This window comes from Cetorhinus maximus, chromosome 10 (genome assembly GCF_964194155.1).
Source record: "Cetorhinus maximus chromosome 10, sCetMax3.hap1.1, whole genome shotgun sequence".
NCBI lineage: Eukaryota > Metazoa > Chordata > Chondrichthyes > Lamniformes > Cetorhinidae > Cetorhinus > Cetorhinus maximus.
In genome coordinates, this window is record NC_135888.1 from 14070393 (window position 1) to 14092549 (window position 22157).

The window sequence follows — 22157 nt, forward strand, 5'->3', positions numbered from 1 at the left end:
ATCTGGAAATGTAATTTTCCTTTATTTGCTGCTTGTGGATATTGTACATTCTAGTCCTCTGATAGTGCTGCTTTCAACCAGCTACTGGAAGCTGTGTAGAAATTATTAGGAGCGACTCATTTCCATTTTCTCTTTTTATCCTTTAGAAATCGGCTTTCACTGCTTCCCTGTTATGTAGTAATTGAGACTGAATTTTGTAGCATGGATCTGCAGCACAGCATTGCTTGTAATTTAGCCAAAATATGCAATAAATTGACATTCTCACTCAGAGACCTGAAGCATGGCTGATGGAATTGAGAGAATTTTAGGAGATGCTATTTAGGAGTTGCATTATTAAAATTTGATTATAATTTTCAGCTTTGAGGAAAGCAATGCACTTAAGCTCCAAATATTGAAACGTAAAGGATTGCGGATCTTTGGAATTCCCCACCCCACCGCAGGGGATCAGGATCCTCAATCGTTGTGTATGTTCAAGACAGAGATCGATAGTTTTTGGATAATGAGGGAATGAAGGGATATAGGAACAGTGCAGGAAGGTGGAGTTGTAGTGGAAAATCAGCCATTGTCATATTGAATGGCAAAACAGTCTCAAAGGGCCAAATGGCCTACTCCTATTTCTGGTGTTTTTCAGAGTAACTATTATAAATTTGCCATAACTCTAATACATGTAAATGGAAATTTACTTCATTTTTGTTGCTCTTTACAGGATGCTGGCTGGAGAAATGCAATTTGCCCAGATTACTACCCGAACATGTATGAAGAAATGCAAACTCTTGTAAATGTGCTCCAGTGTGACATTGGACAAGATATGCGTGTACACAACAGTACATTTCTGTGGTTCATCCCATTTGTTAATTCTGTCATGGACTTAAAGGATCTTGGCATAGCCTACATTGGAGAAGTTGTTCACCATATCTACTCCGAGATAAAGGATGTATTGAATCGGAAAGTGAATTTCTGTGATAAAGTGTCTGAGTTTTTCATCCTTATCTTGGTGTCCATCATAGAACTCCACAGAAATAAAAGCTATCTCCATTTGCTGTGGTACAGCTCACAGAAGTGGGTGGAAGCATTGGTGAAATGTGCCACTCTTCCTGCCAGAGTGTTCAACCAAAACAGTGAGAAAGCAGCAGCAGCAAGTAATGCCAAGGTCACATCAACTACACTTGCTGCAGTGTCCTCAGCGGCATGTTCCTCTATCACTAGCTCAGTCCAGCAAGCGTGTGTTCAGTTAATTCGTAGTTTTCTGAGGGAGGGATGTCAGTCTCAGCAAAGAAACATGTTCCAACAGTTCCTTGACAAACTAAATCGACAATTGCGAAGCACCTTTATCCTTGGCTGGCAGCTAAGTTTCAAAGAACAGCAGGAATTACAGTCCTGTTTAACACAGTTAGTTAAAAGTGCAAAAAATAAAACCTCTGAAGTGAAACAACTAGGCACAGGTGGAAGAGGAAGTGGACTAAAGTATCCTCCAATTAAATCTGAAAAAGAACTGGGGGAGTGGGGAAAAATACCCGAATATTATAACAGTGGCCCTGGCCCACCAGCTCCTTCAACGTTACAACTCAACAGCAAAGGCTCAACTATTCAGCAAGGTACCCCAAATCAAGAAAAAATGGAGGATTGCAAGGCCCTGGAAGATGGACCTAAAGAATCCTTTGCAGAACCTGCCCTTCCATTTAAGACTGAGTTCACCTTGTATGATGACAGTACTTTCCTTAATAAGATCAGAATTGATGATGAAAATGTTTCTAATACAACTGATGAACAGGAATTACCTACAAAGGTGACCATCATAGAAATCTCCCCCCCTCCCTTTCCTTGCCATTCTTTGGAAAATGTCACCGTGGATGAACCACAGAGCAGAGAGACACACACTCTAGAACAAGCTGATGGGCCCACGCAGGAACCCAGTTCCAATGTGGATTTTACTGCAAGTTCTTTGCACGAAGACAATTTGCAGGACGAGCCTCCTAAAGTCACTCGCAGTGTTCCGCGTAAAGAAAAATGGAAACGGTCTATGTTGTTAGTATTTCAGGAATCTATGAACAAGAGCACAACAAAGCCTGAAGCTGTCTCCTCTGAAAAAGATCAGCATGTTCATTCTCGGGTCCCTTCAACTTGTGATCCTACAGCAACTGACTGTGATTTGCCTCAGGTAATGGAATCAGTCATCGCTGGGCCAAGTAAGTTTAAGATTGATCCAAACAAACTGTTCAATCTGAAGGTAAAGATGCAAGCAATTAACCTTAAGGGAAAGATGCTGAAAGAAGGTAATAATTCTCCTAGTAAAGAAAGGACATTTGAGGAGTTACCTAATACAGGAATCGACAGGCAATTAGATAATATAAACAATAGAAATACGAGCCAGAATCTCAATTTCAGCGGAAAACAAATAAAAGGCGACAACAGTACAAAAAATTTGTGCTCTCCCCATTTTCAGACAGCTACATTATCTCCACTTTCTGACAGAAGAGAAAAGCCACAAAGTTCTCGTCATTCGTCACTTTCTCCATTGTCATCAGTGGATACAGCAAAGTCTAGCAATGCATCCAAATCTCCTAGCCTATCAAACCAATTTCACCGCTGTCCAAGCAGCGACAGCGATAGCGATGATGATGTGCCGTTCAGTGAATTAAGGGTAAAACTGAAAAAAAGGGTTTCTCTAACTTCAGAGGTGAATCCAAATGATTCAAAGGTAGATAAAGACCTTGTTGAGCCCTCACAAGCTTCTATTGCAAGTGCTAACTTATTCAGTGATTTCCCCCAAGAATTATGCACAATCCAATCACTAAACAAGATTGATAGAAAAGTAAAAGTTGCCTGTCAGGTGCAGTCGTGTAGTTCCATTCACAATAAAGGAAAATATGAATCTGAATCACCTTTGGAAGAGTCCACCATTGACAAGAATGCAGAAGTTGTCACTATCTCTGATCCGGAATCCTCAAAAGAAACTACCAACATACTAGCAGTTCACACATCTGAAGCAGAAAAAAAAAATGATGCTACCTCTATACAGGGTGTCTCCGGTGCAATTGAGCAAAATAAATCTTGCCTGCAAGAAAAATCACCCCATGCCATTGAAGAAGATGATTCACAGTTCTTTGAATTTGAAAGTGAAGAACAGATATATTCTGTTTGGAAAGATGCTCAGCCACAGCACGAGCAAACAGTTGACAAAGAAAAGATGGGCTCAAGTGAGTTTCAAGTGCAGTCAGACAGTGATGACGCAGAAGTTAACAGTATGCTTAATGAATGGGGCTATGATACCGATTATGTGTCTGATGAATTAATTGAGAAGGTGGCTGAGGAGGCAGAAGCACACTTGAAGAAAGGACAGGTGGCTGAGGAGGCAAAAGCACACTTGAAGAAGGGACAGCAAGAAGTAGCAGTGAGCAGTCCGGACACTGAAAAACAATTCACGCTTGGGGTAAAGCGGGCTCCTTCTCAGTCCAGCTCTGCAGATGAAGGTACATCGGTTGGCAACAGCAATGTTTCACGTTCTGGGTTTATTTCGGATACTTCCTCAAACCATCGAAATGAAAAAGATATCCACAGTAAAAAAACTATCAATCTAAATTGCCTCAGATCCCTAATTAGGTCTGATAAAAGTAAGCGGAAGCTCGCACCGAATAAGAAATTACTAGACTCCCAGCTAGAAAATAAACTACCAATGAAGAATAGGACAGATAAAGGTGAACATAGAAGTAAACTTGGTTTATCAAAGGGTGGAGTAAGAGAAAAACATTCATCCCAAGCCACTTCCAGAAAAGATTTAAACAGGTTCACCCTAAATAAGCAATCCACATACAGTTGCCCACACCAGAAAACTATGGTAGAAAGTAAACCAAATAAAAATTCAGAGAGAAAAGGCTCTCGGACATCATTGACTAACATTTCCAAGTTCCCTGCCAAGGATGTGCAAAAGGAATTTCCTTCAACTTCAGTGAAGCTCCATTGCAGCTCCTCTCTGAAGAAGGTGCGGAAACGTCCTGAACCTACTTCAACTGTTGAAAAACTTGGCCTTAAGAAGAAAACTCGTAAGGCTATTGACCTTTCTCAGGGTAGCCTTGACAATTTGAACAAACTGCGTAATTATGGTCAAACAATGGGGACTATTGAGCACAAGCACTGTAAGAAGGTGAAGCTCATCTTACCCCAGAAATTAACAGTACGCACAAATCCACGATTGCTGGTTTCTCAGGATCTCCAGTACCTAAGACAGTGTAAGGTTCAACAATGCAGTAAAGGGAAGAAGAGAAAACTTACATCTACACCTGATGAAAGTGCTTTCCTAAAAAGAGCTCCGTCAACTGAAGGAAGCCATGACTCTCTTTCTACTGGTGTCCAAAGGAATCAGAAGCACCAATCTACTTCAATGGAAAAAAACGATAATTGTGCTGCAGCGACTACTTCATCAAAAAAAGAACATAGTAGAGCAATGGACATGACTTCAACCGAGGAAAAACTTTCGAGCATCAACACAGTTGATGACTTAAATTTAACACAACACGATCCTTTAGATATGGATATGAGTACAGATGAAAACTCGGAAGATGATGAGTACTTAATGTTGACACAGAGGGATCCCATAGATATGGATATAGATAGTGACACCACAGAAGAGGAGGATTCCAGAAAAAAACCTTCAAGTGCAAATGAGACTAGATGCCAATACACAGGGTGCACTGATGTTATTGTACCCTCAGAGAAATTTTGTGAGAAGCATACTCTATCTGAACCCAAAGATGACACCTTTGCTAAGCCAGGGTTGCCTCAACCTATCCCAAAAAGCTCAAGACCTACAACTACCAAACTTTTTGCTTCCAGTACTACCTCACGCAATGCTCAGTTTGCTACAGAGTTAGAGATTGTCCCAAAACGTCCAGGAGGAGTAGCTTCAAAAGTTCAGCAAGTTCAAAAACCTTCATTAGCAAAATTTGCTGTGCCACTGCCACCAAGACCAACCCCTGTTGCAAAGGCTGTAGGAACTACTAATGTTCTTCGAACGCTAAACAAAGATGTGAATTTTGGAGTGCAGTCAAGTTTTCCAACAACAGTTACAGCATTGCCATCCACCTTTACACCTCTGCCACCTGGGAGATCCAGGCAGATTTCACCTTACATGAACTTAGATCTGACTGAACGTCGACACCATGACCAATCTTATCTTATCAATGCAATCCTCAAGTGGAATTATCAGATGTTTGACTCATTCGATCAGTTTGGGGCACCAGATTCCCTCTGTGAATTTCCACCACGAGAAGTGCCTGAAAGGTTTCAATCATATGAAGACTACTTCCAAACTTTTTACCCTTTATTGATGTTAAACCTATTTGAACAGGTGAGTACGGTGTACTCTACAGGCATTGAAACGTAACAGAAATTTTATTGATGGTTGAGACCAGTTTTAAATGTTTGAACTATATCCAGATTGCATGATGCAGGCAAGGGCATATTGAGAAGCATTCAGCATTTTGAGAATGACTTCATGGCAGAGCCTGTAATGAGTAGTTGTATTTGATTGTTTATTTTTGAAATGCAGATATTTTATATTCCCACAACTTTATCGTTATGGGGATGATGTAATTAGAAAAGAAAAGGTGATGGTGGGTTTATGGCTAAAGAACAGGCCAGTGGGAATAGTTTTGGATTACTTTAGTAAATAACTAGCACCAACTCAATTGAAGGAATGGCCCTATGATTCTATATGTTAAAAATCTTGCATCTGCACACTTCCTGTCTGCTTTTTCTTAAGCCTACAATTAAAATGGAAACTGTCTCTGGAGTACCACAAATTGTACAGCAACATTCACAAAACGTGAACTCAATCTTGTGCATGCATATGTGTTGGATGTTGCCAGTGTAACTCTGAAAGTTTACCCTATGCTTACAAAAGATGCCACCAAGTGCAAATGTGCAAATATGTACTTACTATATGGGAAAGGAGAAGGCCAAAGGTAAATTCTTGGGTGTGAACTCCATGTGTCACTGTGGGGCATTACTGATGATGTGCTGACTAAGGTCAGAGAGATTGGAACCCAGAAGATTGTGCAAGAGACACTGTTCAAATGGGGTTTTCCCCTATTCATGAGGCCAATTTTTCCTTTGACAGAGCAATCATCTAAAACGATGTTTCTCCCCTCCCCTTCTGCATGTTAATCCTTACCCACATATGATCCCATTGGTGCTGGTTGCTCCATTACCTTACCCAAGTGTCCTTACATGTTTTCAAACAGCTATTCTACCTCATTTTTCACACTCAAAAGTCAGTTTCACTGGGTAGAGTTCAGAAACAGGTAGATTAAAATCCTTCCTTCCCTCTCACTGATACTCCCACGTGTTAGTATTAGCCAGCACAAAACAGACCACAGATCAAGTGTCTTACCTTCCCTGGTCTGTATAGCTTGACTAATCATTCTGTTCATTTGCTAAGTTAACTGGATAGCTGTATGAGAACAAAATATGTTTGTTTTTGAAAGATAATTACATTCAGAGAGCTAAGAGGCCCACATTTACACTGAATAATTTTTTTAATTAATTCATGGGATGTGGGCATCACTGGCTAGGCCAGCATTTTCTTCCCCATCCCTAATTGCCCTCATTCAGAGGGCATTTTTAAGAGTCAAGCACATTGCTGTGGGTCTGAAGTCACATGTAGGCCAGACCAGGTAAAGGACATTAGTGAACCAGATAGGTTTTTACAACAATCAGCAATGGATTCATGGTCATCATTAGACTTTTAATTCCAGATTTTTATTGAATTCTGCCATGGTGGAATTCAAACCCAGGCCCCCAGAGCATTACGCTGGGTCTCCGGAATACTAGTACAGTGACAATACTGCTATGCCACTGCCTCCCCAGTCAAATAGTTTATGTTGCATGGGACAGTGGGGAAATATACTTTGTGGTAAGCCTTCAAATAGAGGTATTATGTAAAATAAAGATCACCGTTTAACTGTATAACACATTCAGAACAAAACCAATCACCAGAGTTGTTTATCAGAAATCAGCACCTCATCACAGTAATACTAATGCATAATGTGAGATGGATTGTTGCTTAACAATCTGTATGTTTGAAATCTGATGAATTTAGGAAAACCCAACGTAATGAACTTGGAGATAATGTACAAGACATATTGGTATTTCAACATTACATGAAGGATAGAAATGAGCTAAAATCAGTTTAATATATATAGCCTTGATTCCATTAATAAAGTAAATAATGACTGGCAAACATAATGACTGACGATTTCAATGAAGTATTTGTAATCGTAACCCTAAATTGCAGCATTCCTTTTATACAGTTAGCTCAGAAACTGAAGGAATCCAAGCAGACAAATAGAATGATTCAAACTTTTCTGACTTTGAAGAACTATCGTATGGAGGGTCAAATAAACTGTGCGGAATTTCAAGGTGAGAGCAGACAAATGGAGTTAAACTCCCAAAGTTAAATCCCAAAATTGCTTTCCCTCTCCAGAATTAGTCATTGTATGTGGATTTGGGATGAATTTAAACGATATAGCATATCAACAACAACATTTTATAACGTTAAGCCCAGAGCTGGAACCTGATTCCAGAGCAATCTTTCTCCTCTAGCTTTGTTCTAAAACCAAATCAGACTCTAAATCTATATTACAAATTTAGCAGTAGTTTGTAGCAAAACTGCTATGTAGTGACGATCCATTGCATAATTGCCTGGATCGATTCATATTTGACTTGCATGTATGTGGGAATTTTTCATTGCCATATAACCCAGCCCACTTTCAATAATTCCATGTATTTGTAACAATTGTGCTGAGTCCGCAACTAGGATTCTTTAATTATTGGTGTTGTAGGTGTAATCATCCTTTGATCACACCCTATTACACTATTTATTCACACTTGCTATTTAAAGTTTTTCACTACAAAGCCAGGTTTTGCTGAAGTAGATCAAGGTTGTGAGATCATTTTCCATTACAGCAGAAAATTTAATATTTTTGTGTTTAGTCACAAATGAACTACAAAAAGATGCCCCATTAGGTGATTTCATTTTTATGCTTGTGAAAATTGGTTTCATTACTTTTGTAATTGAATAGGTTTGGGTTGTGACAATAACTACTGCATTTCATTATTCCCATGCTCATTGGAGTCTGAGCTAACCATGTAGACTACGCATAGCAAATTTAAATTTGGTGCATTTCCATTGAAGGTGAATTGTGATGCTGATAATCTATGTTAACCCAGTTGCTCTAGTCTAAAGTCAACTCAAGGAGCCCATTCTAGCCATAGAAACATGACAGCCATTTAACCTTTAAATTCAATCTAATTGTGAGGGAAATGCTTTTATGCTGTCAATGCTGTGTATATAGCTAATATTGTATTAAATATTTGCTGATTGCATTCTCTTTATTAACCCAGTTTTTCTACGTGACCACGAGATTGAAAAGCAACTACATCCCAAAGAGGATGATGTTGTGTTTCTTTGGCTGCCCCACAATCAGAATTACTACGTGCAAGAAGAAGGAGAGATAATGAATAATAATCCAATCCCACATATAAGCCATATCTCAAGGACATCACGTTTTTCAACTGGTGAGTTTAGTAGGAATGCAGAGATATAAAAGCCAAATGTTCCTTTGCGCAGCAAATCATTGAGAAAGATAGTTCAAGTCCCTCAGAAGTTTTTTATGCTGCTGCTTCAGTTCTGTGCCCAAAGGCAGGTCTGACCCACAGTGCTGCAATCTCCACCGGGGGTAGGGCAAGGAGGCAGGTCCCAAATCCACCCCAGCCAAACAGGAACCAAACCCTGTGGTGTTGGCACCAATCTGATCCACACCGGCCATCCAGCCAACTGAGCCAACCAGTTCCTCCAAGGATTCTGAGTTGTTGTGGCAAAATACACTTTAATATGTATGTCGTAGCTTGGAGCTATGGAGAGTGATGGTGGAGGCTTCAATTTCCTGCCATCGCATGGCTGATCAGGAATCCCTTCAGCTTTTCCCACCTGCCATTGGTGTATGTTGGAAGGCATTGCAGATTGATACTCAGCCTATTTTCCCATGTTATGAATGTACCTTCTTTGGCCATCAAGTCCTGGAGTGGGGCTTGAACCTGGAGCTTCTGGCCCAGACGCAGGGGCGCTATCCACTGAGCCATAAGACCATTTCCTTTCTGATGCTAACAAAATTAAAACAAAACATTCCACTGATTGCAAATTCATGTTTTAAATGTTTTTAAAATCAGTCATTTGACACTATGTAGACCATCACCTCAACAATTGCAATAAATGGTTAAAGTTATAGGATGCTCAATTGAAGTATCTAGTCAAGATACTGTTTCTCTCTTATCACATCAGTTTGTGAGAATAAGATTCTTTAATACACCCCAGAGAGGAAACTGGCTGGTGTTTTGGAACAGGTTCATTTGTATGGTCTTGTGCGGAGGTGATGCCAGGAGGCTGTTGAAGTGTGTAGTTGAAAGGTAAGGTGCTGCTCCTCGGCTTCCATTGAGATAATACGTGGAACCCTCTTTGTTCCAGTTCTACACAGATCCCTTCTGTCACCTCTTTTTCCAGTATATTGATGATTTGTACCTGTGCCATTTCCTGCTTTTACCCTGAACTGGAAACTTTCATCAACTCTACTTCCAATTTTCACCCTTCCCTCTCCTCCTGATTGCCTTAATTGATAATAGAATCATAGCTGAACATTTTCATGGGTCTGCAATGCAGCATTGATAGAACATCGGATTGATTATGCTATGTGGAGGAAGACGTATATGTGAACGGTGGTTGGACAGTGACTTTGTGTTAAATCACTTTGTATCTATCGAGTCTAATCAAGAATTGTTTGACATTTAACTGTAACTGGCTCTGAAAATGAAATGTTTCATTCACAAGTGATCATCCTTCATTTTTCTCTTTTATGACATTCTTATTTTCCTGTTTATAGGGCTGAAAACAGGTTTTTGAAGTTGAACTTTCTCCCTCGATAGTTTTTTCTTTCTTGCCTTTTTTAACTGCCTTTCGCCTGATTTCCTTTTTTAAACAGGGCGTGATTCACAGACAACTCTGTACCTTTCAATCCATACAAGAGGGAATGTTAGTGCAGTGAAAAACCAGCCAGTGAGGTGTGACGTAATCGGTTCCCTTGTGACCACCATAAGGCAGTTCAAAGGATTACTTTTTCTAGCCAAGACTCCTCTGATCAGGCCAATCCTGTCAGCCAATTGCTCATTCTTTACTCAACGAGATTTAGTGGCGGGTCCAAAGCTGAGCGATGCTGTAAGTAAATCTAGGAATAAGTAAATTATTTGCAGAAAAGTAATTATTTTATCAGTGTTAAATCAGAGTAATCTAAATGTTTGCAGCTTTGTTCTACTGATGGTTGGTTGATACAATTTAAATCAAAATTTGCGATGAAAGCTTTTCAATTTTCTAAAACATGCAGCCTTAAATTTTATTGTATGGCGTTGATTTTGCCTATTGTATCTGTTGAATGTAAATTCAAACATTTAAACCAATTTTTTTGTTCATGTGAATGGAACGTTCCAGAGTAGTTTCAGTGCAGCTCAGTCGCTCCTACAGAGGTACATCAGTAACGAAAATGCATAATGATGATCTTAATTGGCAAAATTAGGAGTTAAAATTAGATTGATGTTTGCATTTGGTTGTAGTGGGCATTTGGATAAGGAGTATGAAAGTATGATTGTATGGTAATGCAATTTCTGTGGAATTATATAAAAATTAGTTTCTAAACTGGACAGCTGTTAGTGTTGTGTGATTCAAACTTAGTACCAAATGATATGCTAGATATAATCTACATGTAATGTTGTTTGATATCTTTCCCTTCCCCTCAAGGCCTCCTGCCCAAGAAATGTGTAACATCAACAGCTTTTTTTATCAAGCCAGAAGAAAAAACTTAACATGGCGATATGAGTTAGGATTGTTAATTAAACAGTACGTGGGTGGGTGCTCATTGTGTAGGGCACTCCATTTTACAATTCCCTTTCCTTATGCAGGATGATTACAATGAGTACCAGCAGAAAGCTATCAACATGGCATATGCAATGGTCAAACAGCCAAGAATTCCCAAGATCTGTCTCATACAGGGGCCTCCTGGAACAGGAAAATCAAAAACAATTGTTGGGTTCCTGCATCGTTTACTTAATGAGGTACTGCTCTCACTAGATGAAATGTAGCTATGTAATTATGAGAAAAGTGAATCTTTTTAACTACCAACTTCAAAATAGGAAATATTCATGTTTTGATGTTGAAAGTAATGGTAATCCAAGACCTTGCGACCTGGGTTCTGTTGGGGATCCAGGTGTGGCAAAATGTAGGTGAAAGTCTGGGAGAAGCAGCAAGGAGTAAATATAATTAATTCTACTCTACTGTTACCCATTATTCCCATTTAGAGTGGATTAAAGGAGGGCATAAGCTGATGATTTGTACCCTGGCGTTTCTCTGGATCATTGACTGGTGGTTTCTTGGAAGTTCTTGAGGGTGACTGAGCATGACTGCCTCCCTCACCCAAAGAGAGACACCTGGCCTCTGCTCCCCCCCACCCATACCTCTTCGAATTCATGTCAGCTGTGGGTCAGTAAGTAGCACTCTTGCCTGTGAGTCACATGTGTTTTGGGTTCAAGTCCCACTCCAGGGCTTGAGCACAAAATCAAAGCTGAAACTCCAATGCAATATCGGAGGTGCCATCTTTCAGATGAGACATTAAACTGAGGTCCCGTTTCCCTGCTTGGATGGATTCAAAAGATGCCATAACACTATTTCAAAGAACGGGAGTTTTCCCTGGTGTCCTGGCCAATATTTAACCCTATAAAAACAGATAATCTGGCCGTGATCACATTACTGTTTGTGGGAGTTTACTGTGAGCAAGTTGCCTGTATTTCCTACATTACAGCAGTGATTATACTTCATGAGTATTTCATCGGCTGTAGAGCACTTTGGGACATCCAATGGTAGTAGAAAGTGCTATATAAATGCAAGTCTGTCTTTCTGTTCAAGGTTAGATTCCCACTTGCAGCATCATGCAATGATCCTACTAATATGTTTGGGAGCTCCCTGGTTTAACTAGTTCTTCAAATAATCTCTCACATTAAGCATTAGAAAAATTGCCAAACAAATGTTTCTTTAGTCAGTCCAACCCTTATATTTTTGTTAACTGGAAATATATATTAATAAAGAAGCTATTGCATTAACTTCAGAGGTATATTTTGTTCCTTTGCTTCTTCCAAAAACAAAATCTCCAATATTTAAATTGGTACCAGTATATCCTTTCAAATAATTTTGTTTAAAAGGCAATTAAGTAGGAAGTACTTGTCAGAGATACCCACTACCTTCTCACGTTTGTTTATACCTTCCAAATCTAGGAACAAGAGAATGTTAAGCCATATAACAGCAGGAACATTAGAACTAAACGAACCAGGATTCTTGTGTGTGCACCATCAAATGCAGCCATTGATGACCTCATGAAGAAAATCATTGTTGATTTTAAGAAGAAGTGCAAAGATACAAATAATGCATTAGGTATACCATTTGCTCTCTTAATTTAACTTTGTGCAATTCGGTCTCCAAATCACGATTTTTTTTAAAAAATCCAAAATGGTATTCAACAAACTGAAATTTGACTTGCCATCATTAAGTTGCAGTGATTGATTGTCTACTAGGTGGCATAAACACACATTTGCTATAAAACAGGGAATCCTATAACTCGCCATGAGCATTGCCATGGGAGATTTTCTTTCTCCTATGGTGTACATACTTCCACTGTCTTTGCCTTCCTCTCCCACCCCCCAACAATGGGTTATGAAAAATTAATTATACACAGCAAACATCAGGAAAATATTAAGTGAAGTTTCTGATCACCAAAGTATAAGTGCAACCCATTTAAAGATATGGAACTGTTTATTTTAAAGTGCAATCACCTAATAAACAGACAACAATTAAAAAGAAAAGTGGTTGCCTGACTTAATTGCTGTTGAGAGCCTACTTTTTGTGAATTTCTATGGTATTGTTTTTAATTATTCAATGCTTTATCTCTTCAGGAAACTGTGGAGATGTGAACCTGGTGAGACTGGGCACTGAGAAAGCCATCCATTCTGATGTAACAAGGTTCAGTCTGGATTATCAAGTGAACCATAGAATGAGTAAGTGTTTTCTGTTTTGGGAGGAAACCAATTTGAAATTTTTGCCATGCAGTGGTCATAGTGGGGAAAAGAATCGGATAAAATTACCAAGCATTTGTAATTGTAGTAGTTAATCAAGGGCAGCCAGCACAGAATTTTGAAAGCCAAATCGGTGTTGGACAAATTTTGTAGGAACTTTTTTTTCCATTATATATAGATGGGAAGGGAGAATGCTCTTTGCTGAGAGTGCACCCACTTGCATTTTTTTTTCTCCAGGTGTTAAATAAATTTGTATAAAAGAAAATGTGTAGTTTGTGGGAAATATTTGATATTAATTTTGGCTCTCAATACGTCAAATACGTTTTAATTCAGTGCAATGTCGATCTGCAAAATGTTATGATTCGTAATGCGTGACTTGTCCATGATCTGATCAAAATTATTGAGTAAGATTTTGATATCGTATCATTTTGTTGAATAAAATATTGTCAATGAGTTTGAATGCCTCAAAATTATTATTCTTGCTCTCAATTCCAAAATGATTATCTGTGGCTGTGCAGAAAAGGGCCAATCTGATGCCGATCAGGTCAATCAGAGACGAAAGGATTGGTTGGACAGGAGGCTAGATGAACTGGGGAAGAAATGTGCCATCATCAAAAAAGACAAGGAGCAGGTAAATTCTGATATATTTCTGTTGTGGGATGAACAGTGACGTGGAGGAGATCTATTGCCATGCTGGTTGAAGAACTTACTTTACAAATGTGCAGGTATTTTTGAAGGTTATGAGCAAGTACTTGTATTGCACTTTTAATACTTTATCTGTGCTAGGAGATAATGCAATTGAGTTAACAGCTCTCGTGGCAATAAAACTGCAGTGAGCTATAGTATATTCTTATTAAGTGTCCACGACAATTAATTGTAAAAGTTAATTGCAACCAAACCTGAAAGTAAGAGGAATGGCTGAACCATACACTGATTATTCCACTAATATATACTTGATTGAAATTCAATTCTTATGCTTGATATAGTGTCCTCTGATTCAAATGAACATAATGTTTTCCATTCACCTTTCTGTGTATCACAATTAAAAATTATTTCCAAAAAGTTGTTAAACTACGATAGGATCCCATATCAATCGCCCCCTCCACCCCACCTTTAACTCTTTAGTCTTGCTGGCCTGGAGTCCTTAAGTATTCAATGCTGTATTGGCCTTGGTTGCAACTTTTTTTTTGTTGTTTCTTTAATTGTTTTTGTCAGCAGCAAATTTGATGTCCATTTATTCAAGCAAGCAGGGGATGGCAGATCAGGATTGCACTATCGTTTCACACCAATTATGATGTCAAAAGTAACAACAAAACTCTGAGTATATCAAGAGATCAAAGCAGTGGAGTAAAGATTCATCTATTTCCACAAAATTGCAGTTATGTAGGTATTGTGACATGGCAGAAATCAAGAATACAGTTCTAAAAATACATACTGGCAATGTCAACACACTGCATAAGGGCAATTGTGAAAAGCAAGCAGTGTTCAGTTCCCTGCTGAAGTGATGCTGCTATAGAAAGTGCCTTGTACCTTGTGGTCGGCCTAAAATTTAAACCTATAATTATAAATGTCATTTATTGGAATGTCAAAATGAGCTCAGACAAAAAGTAAAAGAAGCAGCCAAAAAGTGACATTGTTAACTAGGGAGGTTCTGGGTGCTGGTTATTTTGATTTAATATGAAGAAAGAAACTTGTTCCTACGCATCACTTGACACTACGCAGCATGGTGGAAGCTGGAGTCTCTGATGAAGTAGGATGAGAGGAGGCTCAGCCTTGTTGGGATGAATAGCCTGTGTCTGTACTGAAGATTTGTATGATTCTTTGAGAGATGTATTAATTAGGAGCAGGAATAGGCTGCTCAGCCTCTCCAGCCTGCTCTGCCATTCAATAAGATCATGGCTGATCTGAATGTAACCTCAACCCCATATTCCTGCCTACCCCCGATAACCTTTCACCCCCTTGTTAATCAAGAACATATCCACCCCTGCCTTAAAAATATTCAAAGACTCTGCTTCCACCACCTTTTGAGGAAGAGAGTTCCAAAGACACTCAGCCCTCCGAGAGAAAAAAATTCTCCACATCTCTGTCTTAAATGAGCAGCCCTTACTTTTAAACAGTGACCCATAGCTCTAGATTCTCCAACAAGAGGAAACATCCTCTCCATATTCACCCTGTCAAGACCCCTCAGGATCTTATGTTTCAATTAAGTCGCCTCTTACTCTTCTAAATTCCAGTGGATACAAGCCTAGCCTGTCCAGCCTTTCCTCCTAAGACAACCGCCCATTCCTGCTATTAGTCTCCTCTGAGCTGCTTCTAATGCATTTACATCTTTCTTTAAATAAGGAGACCAGTACTGTACACACTACCCCAGATGTGGTCTCACCAATGCCCTGTACAACTGAAACATAACATCCCTCCTTTCTCGCAGTTTATATCCTGCGTCCCTTCCTGCTGTATCATTTGGTCACCTTGTGGTCCAGGTTCAGTGATTCCATTTTTGTTCACTTGGCGCACAAACCTATTTAATTGAAATGAAAGTTTGGTTTTAATTCTTTTTATAGATTGTGTCCACCCTTCCCTTGATCAATGGCCTTCATGCTGTCAATAAACGTACGGTCCCAAACAATATGATCCTCTTACCAATACCTTACACAATATGATCAAACAGGCTTCAGAATACCATTGCATCACTTGACCCTATATCCAGTTTAAGACTATCATCTGAAATGTATTGACCCTATGTTTAAACTGCCATTACCACTTTTAATTTTTTTATTAACAGCTTAAATGTATGTGGCGTACTGCAATAGTTGTTGAAGTATTGATGCCTAGCACAGTGGCGTCTGACTTCCTAATCTGAGCAGCAGTCTATCTAGTAGAGTTCATGTGCCATTTTGTGGAGCAGGAAGCAAAATCACATTAGGTCCTCTTGGGAGGGTATATGTACCGTCAGAAATAGTTTGTAATTTATTTGATACATATATTTGATAATTGGTATTGTAATTCTAGAACATTAATGTGTCTGCATTCATGTTTCAAAAGAAGGGTTACCCCTATTCACAACTTAGTTATGTGGTTATTGTAAAGACATTAATATCTATTAGGGTGACAATTTCAGAAGTCTTTTGGAAGCCAAAGACTTTTTATCCTGCCATCTGTTCTCCAGATTGAATTGGCAACTCAAGAAAGGAGAAAATTGGAGAGGGAGAGGGAGGAGCTTGGACGCAGACTGAAGGAGGTAAGAACTGAAAGATTTGTCTCTTTTTCGACCATCTTACATCTACAACTGTCAAATTTGCAGCAATCCACATTGGTAGCTACTTGTCCATTTACTGAACATTTTAAAAATATTGAATAGTAAACACCTTACATTACTTTCAATAAGTAGTTACTGTTGTCTAGATTTTTTGATAATACCAATTTTGGGTATTCTGGAACAATCCCTTACTAACTTTTGATTTGCCTACGTAAGAGTCACTGCATTCCGAAACTGAATCATATTGTGAAGCACTTTAAAAGGTTTTGATATAATAAGTCAGTTCAAATGCAAATATTATTTTATTTAAATCTTAATACTTGCTGAAGAATGAGTTGTTCAACCATGTTCAGTAACTGCGTCTGCATAACTCAAGTAATGCCACGTTTACAGGTTGCTGAAGTATTGACACTGTGGATCGCAACATTGAGGAGGTAATATGTAATGTGGTTAATAAGTATTCCACTTGTTAGATGTTGGCTTAATCTAATCCTAAACTTAAAAATTGACAAATGAAATAGCCGAAAGATGCTTGGATGCCTCTGAAGTGATGGTAAGGAGCACTTGTTTTGAGAAATGGCAGTAGAAAAGAACATGTAACAAGAAGTTTCGAAATGTTAATTATTGTACCATTAGGGAGGTTTTCCAATCTTAAAGCTTCCCCCATCTAACCTCCTATTCCTGATCCATTAGCAGGCTCTGAGTTTTTGACGATTTAGTAGCATTTATGTGCCAGAGTATCATCATCTGTTCTTTCCCAACCATACCTGTAAAGACCAATGCCTTACTTTTGAACCTATTATTTTAGCTAGGAGATTTTAGATTGAATTCCTCACTGCTTTTTCCAGCTTCGAGGTCGAACCCAGGACATACAGCTAAACATTATCCTGGAATCACACATCATCTGCTGCACTTTGAGTACCAGTGGGATTATGCTTTTGGAGATGTCATTCCGAAAACTGGGCCATGAACCATTTAGCTGTGTTGTTGTGGATGAGGTGGGTAGAAATTAATTTCACACTAATGGCTAACTAGTTGAGCGCTGAGGATAAAAAGAAAGGTCACAATATGCAATAAAATTATGTGGACTATATAGATCATTTGAAATGGAAAGAAAGGTTAGCATTTTGGATGTGATTCTCACATCAGGTTTAGTAAGTTCTCAGTTGAATAGACTGGGGATATTTTGGCAGAGAAAGAAATTGAGAATTCAACTCAAGCAGCTCTGAAAAATTTGTTCATGCAGGCGTGCTAATTGCACAGTCTATGTCCCTTGCAACCTTGTGTTGTGCCCTTTAGCAGAAGTTACCCTTACCTGCAATCCTTCCACAGAGACCTCACCATGCCACCTGCATTCTGCCAGTATTTCTTTGTTGTTTGCTGGAGACTAAACAAATCATTTTTAGCTAGCCAGGCTGGCGTTTATTGTTCATCCCGAGTTCACCTTGAGTGTTGAGCTGCTGCCTTGAAGCTCTGCAGTCCATGTATTGCAGTTACTCCTGCAGTGCTGTTAGGTAGGGAATTCCTGGATTTTGAACCAGTGATGACGAAAGATTAATTTGAGGAATTGAACATAAAAGTAAAGATGTTATGCTTCAGTTATACATGTTATTGGTGAGACCCCATCTCAAATATTGTATGCAGTTTTGGTCACCTTATTTAAGGAAGGATGTAACTGCGTTGGAGACGGCTCAGAGGAGATTTACTGGATTGATACCTGGAATGAGTAGGTTGTCTTATGAGGAAAGGTTAGACAGACTGGAGTTTAGAAGAGTGAGGGATGACATGATTGAAGTATATAAGACCCTGAACAGTCTTGACAAGGTGCACATGGCAAAGGATGTTTCCTCTTGTGGGTGACTTCAGAACTAGGGGACACTGTTTTAAAATTAGGGGTTGCCCTTTTAGGACAGAGATGAGAATTTTTTTTCTGAGGGCTGTGCAACATTGGAGTACTCTACCTCAGAAGGCAGTGGAGGCAGGGCCATTGAATATTTTTAAGGAGGTGGTTGACATTGTTGTTAGGCAAGGGAATAATAGGTTATCGCAGGGAGATGGGAATGTGGAATTCGAAACACAAACATCAGTGCCGAAGCTAAGAAGCAGCAAATGGGAAATTAAAGGAGAGAGGCAGAGTCCAAAATGAAAATAGTGACTTTGGCGCGGGGGTGGGGGTTGTGGTGCAGATGGACAAAAAGGCTAAAAATGAAGAAAGGCAAAATAAGGGACTCAAAAGTTGAGAAACATCATGTTGCATTTAAACTATGTAAAGGATGCATTGTTAGCTTTATTTCACAGCAGTGAAGTAGAGACCCATGTTTTCCATGTGTGTAGGGTTGCCTTCCCAAATGCATGTACACAGCTCTGCTTATTTGCCTTCCGTCAATGAGTTTGTAACATCAAAATTAGCTAATAGGTTCATTTTTGTCAGAGTGCAGAATGTAATTTAATTTGGGATTTGTTGAATAGTGCAGCTACTCACCAGATAAACTTGCTGAACTATTGAATTTAATTACAATGTGAATGGTAATACAAAACATTTACCAGAGTTTGATTCAACACTCAACATCTTAGGGAGGAGGGTGATGCTTTTCAAAGTCAGTGCCCAGCCTTCCCACTGTGAGGCCCACTCTTCCAGGTGATTTCTGAAAAGTGATTGGCTGAAAGTGGTGCCTCTTGTAGTTACCAAGGGTGACTCAGGGTGTTTCACAGAAGAATTGCAAAACACTTGATTGTCACTTTTTGCTTTTGAAAATAACCCTTACAACGTCAGGCACTGAAGCACAACGTTCACCTTTTATGCTTTTATCAAAATTTTGGCAACAGCCAGTGTCCCTCAAGCAAGTCACTGCTTTTGACTTTGGCCCTCTACCAAAAATTAATGAGTTACCTCTCTGATAGTTGAGAGTTGCCATGTAGATTTGATAGAGACCTAGTAGTGAGGGTTTAAATAGACAATAACCTCCCACTGTGGGAACATTCCTGTCCTTGCAGAATAGAAAGCCAGCACGTACTGTTCCTGTTTGTTGATCTCTCTCAAAATATTGTTACTTGGGAACTAAGTGTAGAGTTAACCATCATATGCTTAGCCGTCACTGCGCAATTGTGATCCTGAACTATTTCTCCTGTTCTTCTCAGGCCGGGCAGGCATGTGAAACTGAAATACTGATTCCTTTGATATTCCGTTGTCCTAAACTTGTACTTGTTGGAGACCATGAGCAATTGCCACCAACCATAATCTCCATGGTAAGAATGACTTTAGAAATATGTCAGGAATTTTGGGCAATACTTTACTGTCATCTAATAGCTGGATTTAAAAATCCCAAATTTCCATTTTTGTTCCTTGTTTGCTCACCCCTCATTCACCTAGCCCCCTGTGCCATGCTCTTCCCCCACCCCCGGCCCAAGGCTACTCCCTTTCCTGTACGACTATTAGATCTATTTTCTCCCCCACGGACATACACTTCAGAGGAAGGACAGGTTTCCTTCTCTGACTCAGTGAAAAGTAATTCCCCTCTCTTTGATTTCCTCCCATACTGACAACGTTCCTGTCCCTGCAGAACAAATCAATCTAGCATATGTGATTCATGTTCGTTCATCTTTCACGCACAAGCAATATTGCTACTTGGAGTTTGAGTGCAGAATAAACCATCACACCCTAAACCATCGTTATTAGAGAATGCAATAGACCCATTGAAAATCTTTACCCACTGCTAACTTGGCAAACAAGCCTTGAAGGTCTAGAAAAAGGAGTCATAGTCTCGCGATAAGGGGTCAGCCATTTCGGACTGAGATGAAAAATTTCTTCACTCAAAGGGTTGTGAATCTTCAGAATTTCTCTACCCCAGAGAACTGTGGATACTCAGTGGTTGAATATATGTAAAGCTGAGGTTGATGGTGTTACGATCCAGTCAGGGGCCAGTGACTTTTTGTTTGAAGTAGACAAAGTTTGAAATCCCGGGTACTTAGAGAATAAAGCTACAAGATTTCAGTTTTAAACAAACAAAATAAACTTTAGTATGCAAAGTCAGAAAAGTAAAACAATTTAGAATATCTATCTTAACTTCTAACATTCAGAATTATCATGAGAAAAATATGAATTAATAGGCAAATTGAGGTTGAATACACCAAACTGCACAATAAATAGCAGATGCGACCAAGGCAGATCCCATGGATTTCTCAACAACACACCCAGATTTCAGTGTCCATGGTGGGTTACACAATCTTGTGAAAACTGTCTCCCTCATGGGGGATTGCAAGCCTCCACTTCCGAAGATTTAGCTTCTGAATTCCCTTAAAAGCCGCTCTGATTCAGAGTACATCAATGGCTGCACGCTTCCCGATGGTTCAATCTCTTCTTCTGAGACTACCTTCCATGGAATTCACAAAGCTGCACTCCAGCCTCTAATTACTGGCTAATTTCAGGTCTTTAGCAGATCAGTAGCTTCACTGAGCTGGCACTGCCCCTGGGTTTCTCCACCCTCCAGTCTCCCGGCTGTACCAAGCTATTAGTAGCTCCCAGGGCTTCCTCCGAGCCCTAACCCTTTCCAACACAGAACCAGCAAACTTCTGCCTCCTTCTTGGCTCCCCAGGACTTCTACTGAGCTCTTACTACCAGGAGCCTGCCAACAGCAGCACTTTTGCTGCCTGGAACCACCACCTTCTGCCTCCCAACACGCCCAGTCACATGGGCTTACCTATTCCAGCCACCGCAGGCCCGTGGTCAGTTTTCTGTACCACCATCAACATGCAAGCGCCCTGGTGATCTCTGCCATGGCCCCAAAGAACCGGAACATTCGGCTGAGCATGTCACCCTGCTGCACTCCACGCACACGCTGGGACTCTTGGTCCTGCGGGAAATGGAGTCCTCTGCCCCCCTCTGGTATGTTCCCATTTCTTAACAATAAATTTTGGACTCTAAGGGAATAGGGGGTCAAGGAGGAAAGTATTGAAGTCGAGGATCAGCCATGATCTTATTAAATGGCAGAGCAAGCTCACAGGACTGGATGGCCTACACCTGATTCTGTTTGTCATGGTCTTATGTTTCTGCTTTCCCAACAAACAGCAGGATCAAATTCATGAAGTATTTGTCCTTGCTGCAGTGCCTTGCATAATGACATTGCAACATGGTTGCCTCTGCTGAAATAAAACCATTGTTAAATGTTTTATATAAAATGATATTCCAGTGTACCATTTGTGTCATTTATTTGTTAAAACTCCTGATGTCTTACACAGATGAAAAGCAATTGAAAAAATATTAACACTTTTTTGCCTTTTTATAGAAAGCAAAGGAGTTGAGCTATGGCCGGTCAATGATGTGCCGTTTGCAAAAATGCCTGCATGATGAAGTGAAGCAGAACATTTGTGGACGGAGCCCAGTGATGATGCTATTAACCCAGTACAGAATGCATCCTGATATCTGTCTGTTCCCCTCCAAGTACATTTATGGAAGTTTGTTGAAGACTGATGAGTAAGAGGGCATAGATTATTAAGTCTCTTGTACATTACTACTTGGGTTTCACAAGAATGAAACTAAATCCAATTTCTGGTGGCACCTTCCCCTATTACGTTCCCAATCAGTGCACTTCTCCAGTCGGATGTCAGTATATATTTCCAAAGGCAGTCATGACAGGACAATTGTATGATTGTCATCAGTTGCACATTCATAACATAAAATGCTTTAGTGATGGAGATTGTTTAGAGCGATTGATTTTGTGCTCTTGTATCTGCACTAAACTAT

The 22157-nt window shown here is 39.7% G+C and overlaps 1 protein-coding gene across 5 annotated transcripts in view; it reads left to right on the forward strand.

Moving 5' to 3' along the window:
* The window catches only part of setx (senataxin), an 81076-nt gene that overhangs the window by 50573 nt on the left and 8346 nt on the right, over positions 1–22157 (forward strand). For 4 of the 5 annotated variants that reach the window (XM_078549996.1, XM_078549997.1, XM_078549994.1 and 1 more), the window contains 12 exons: positions 707–5344; positions 7308–7416; positions 8401–8574; positions 10032–10264; positions 11002–11154; positions 12367–12523; positions 13042–13143; positions 13680–13792; positions 16328–16399; positions 17266–17415; positions 19556–19663; positions 21700–21887. In XM_078549996.1, coding sequence (XP_078406122.1) covers positions 707–5344; positions 7308–7416; positions 8401–8574; positions 10032–10264; positions 11002–11154; positions 12367–12523; positions 13042–13143; positions 13680–13792; positions 16328–16399; positions 17266–17415; positions 19556–19663; positions 21700–21887 — 6197 coding nt within the window. The remainder of the gene's footprint in view (positions 1–706; positions 5345–7307; positions 7417–8400; positions 8575–10031; positions 10265–11001; positions 11155–12366; positions 12524–13041; positions 13144–13679; positions 13793–16327; positions 16400–17265; positions 17416–19555; positions 19664–21699; positions 21888–22157) is intronic. The other variant, XM_078549995.1, reaches the window with a different exon arrangement.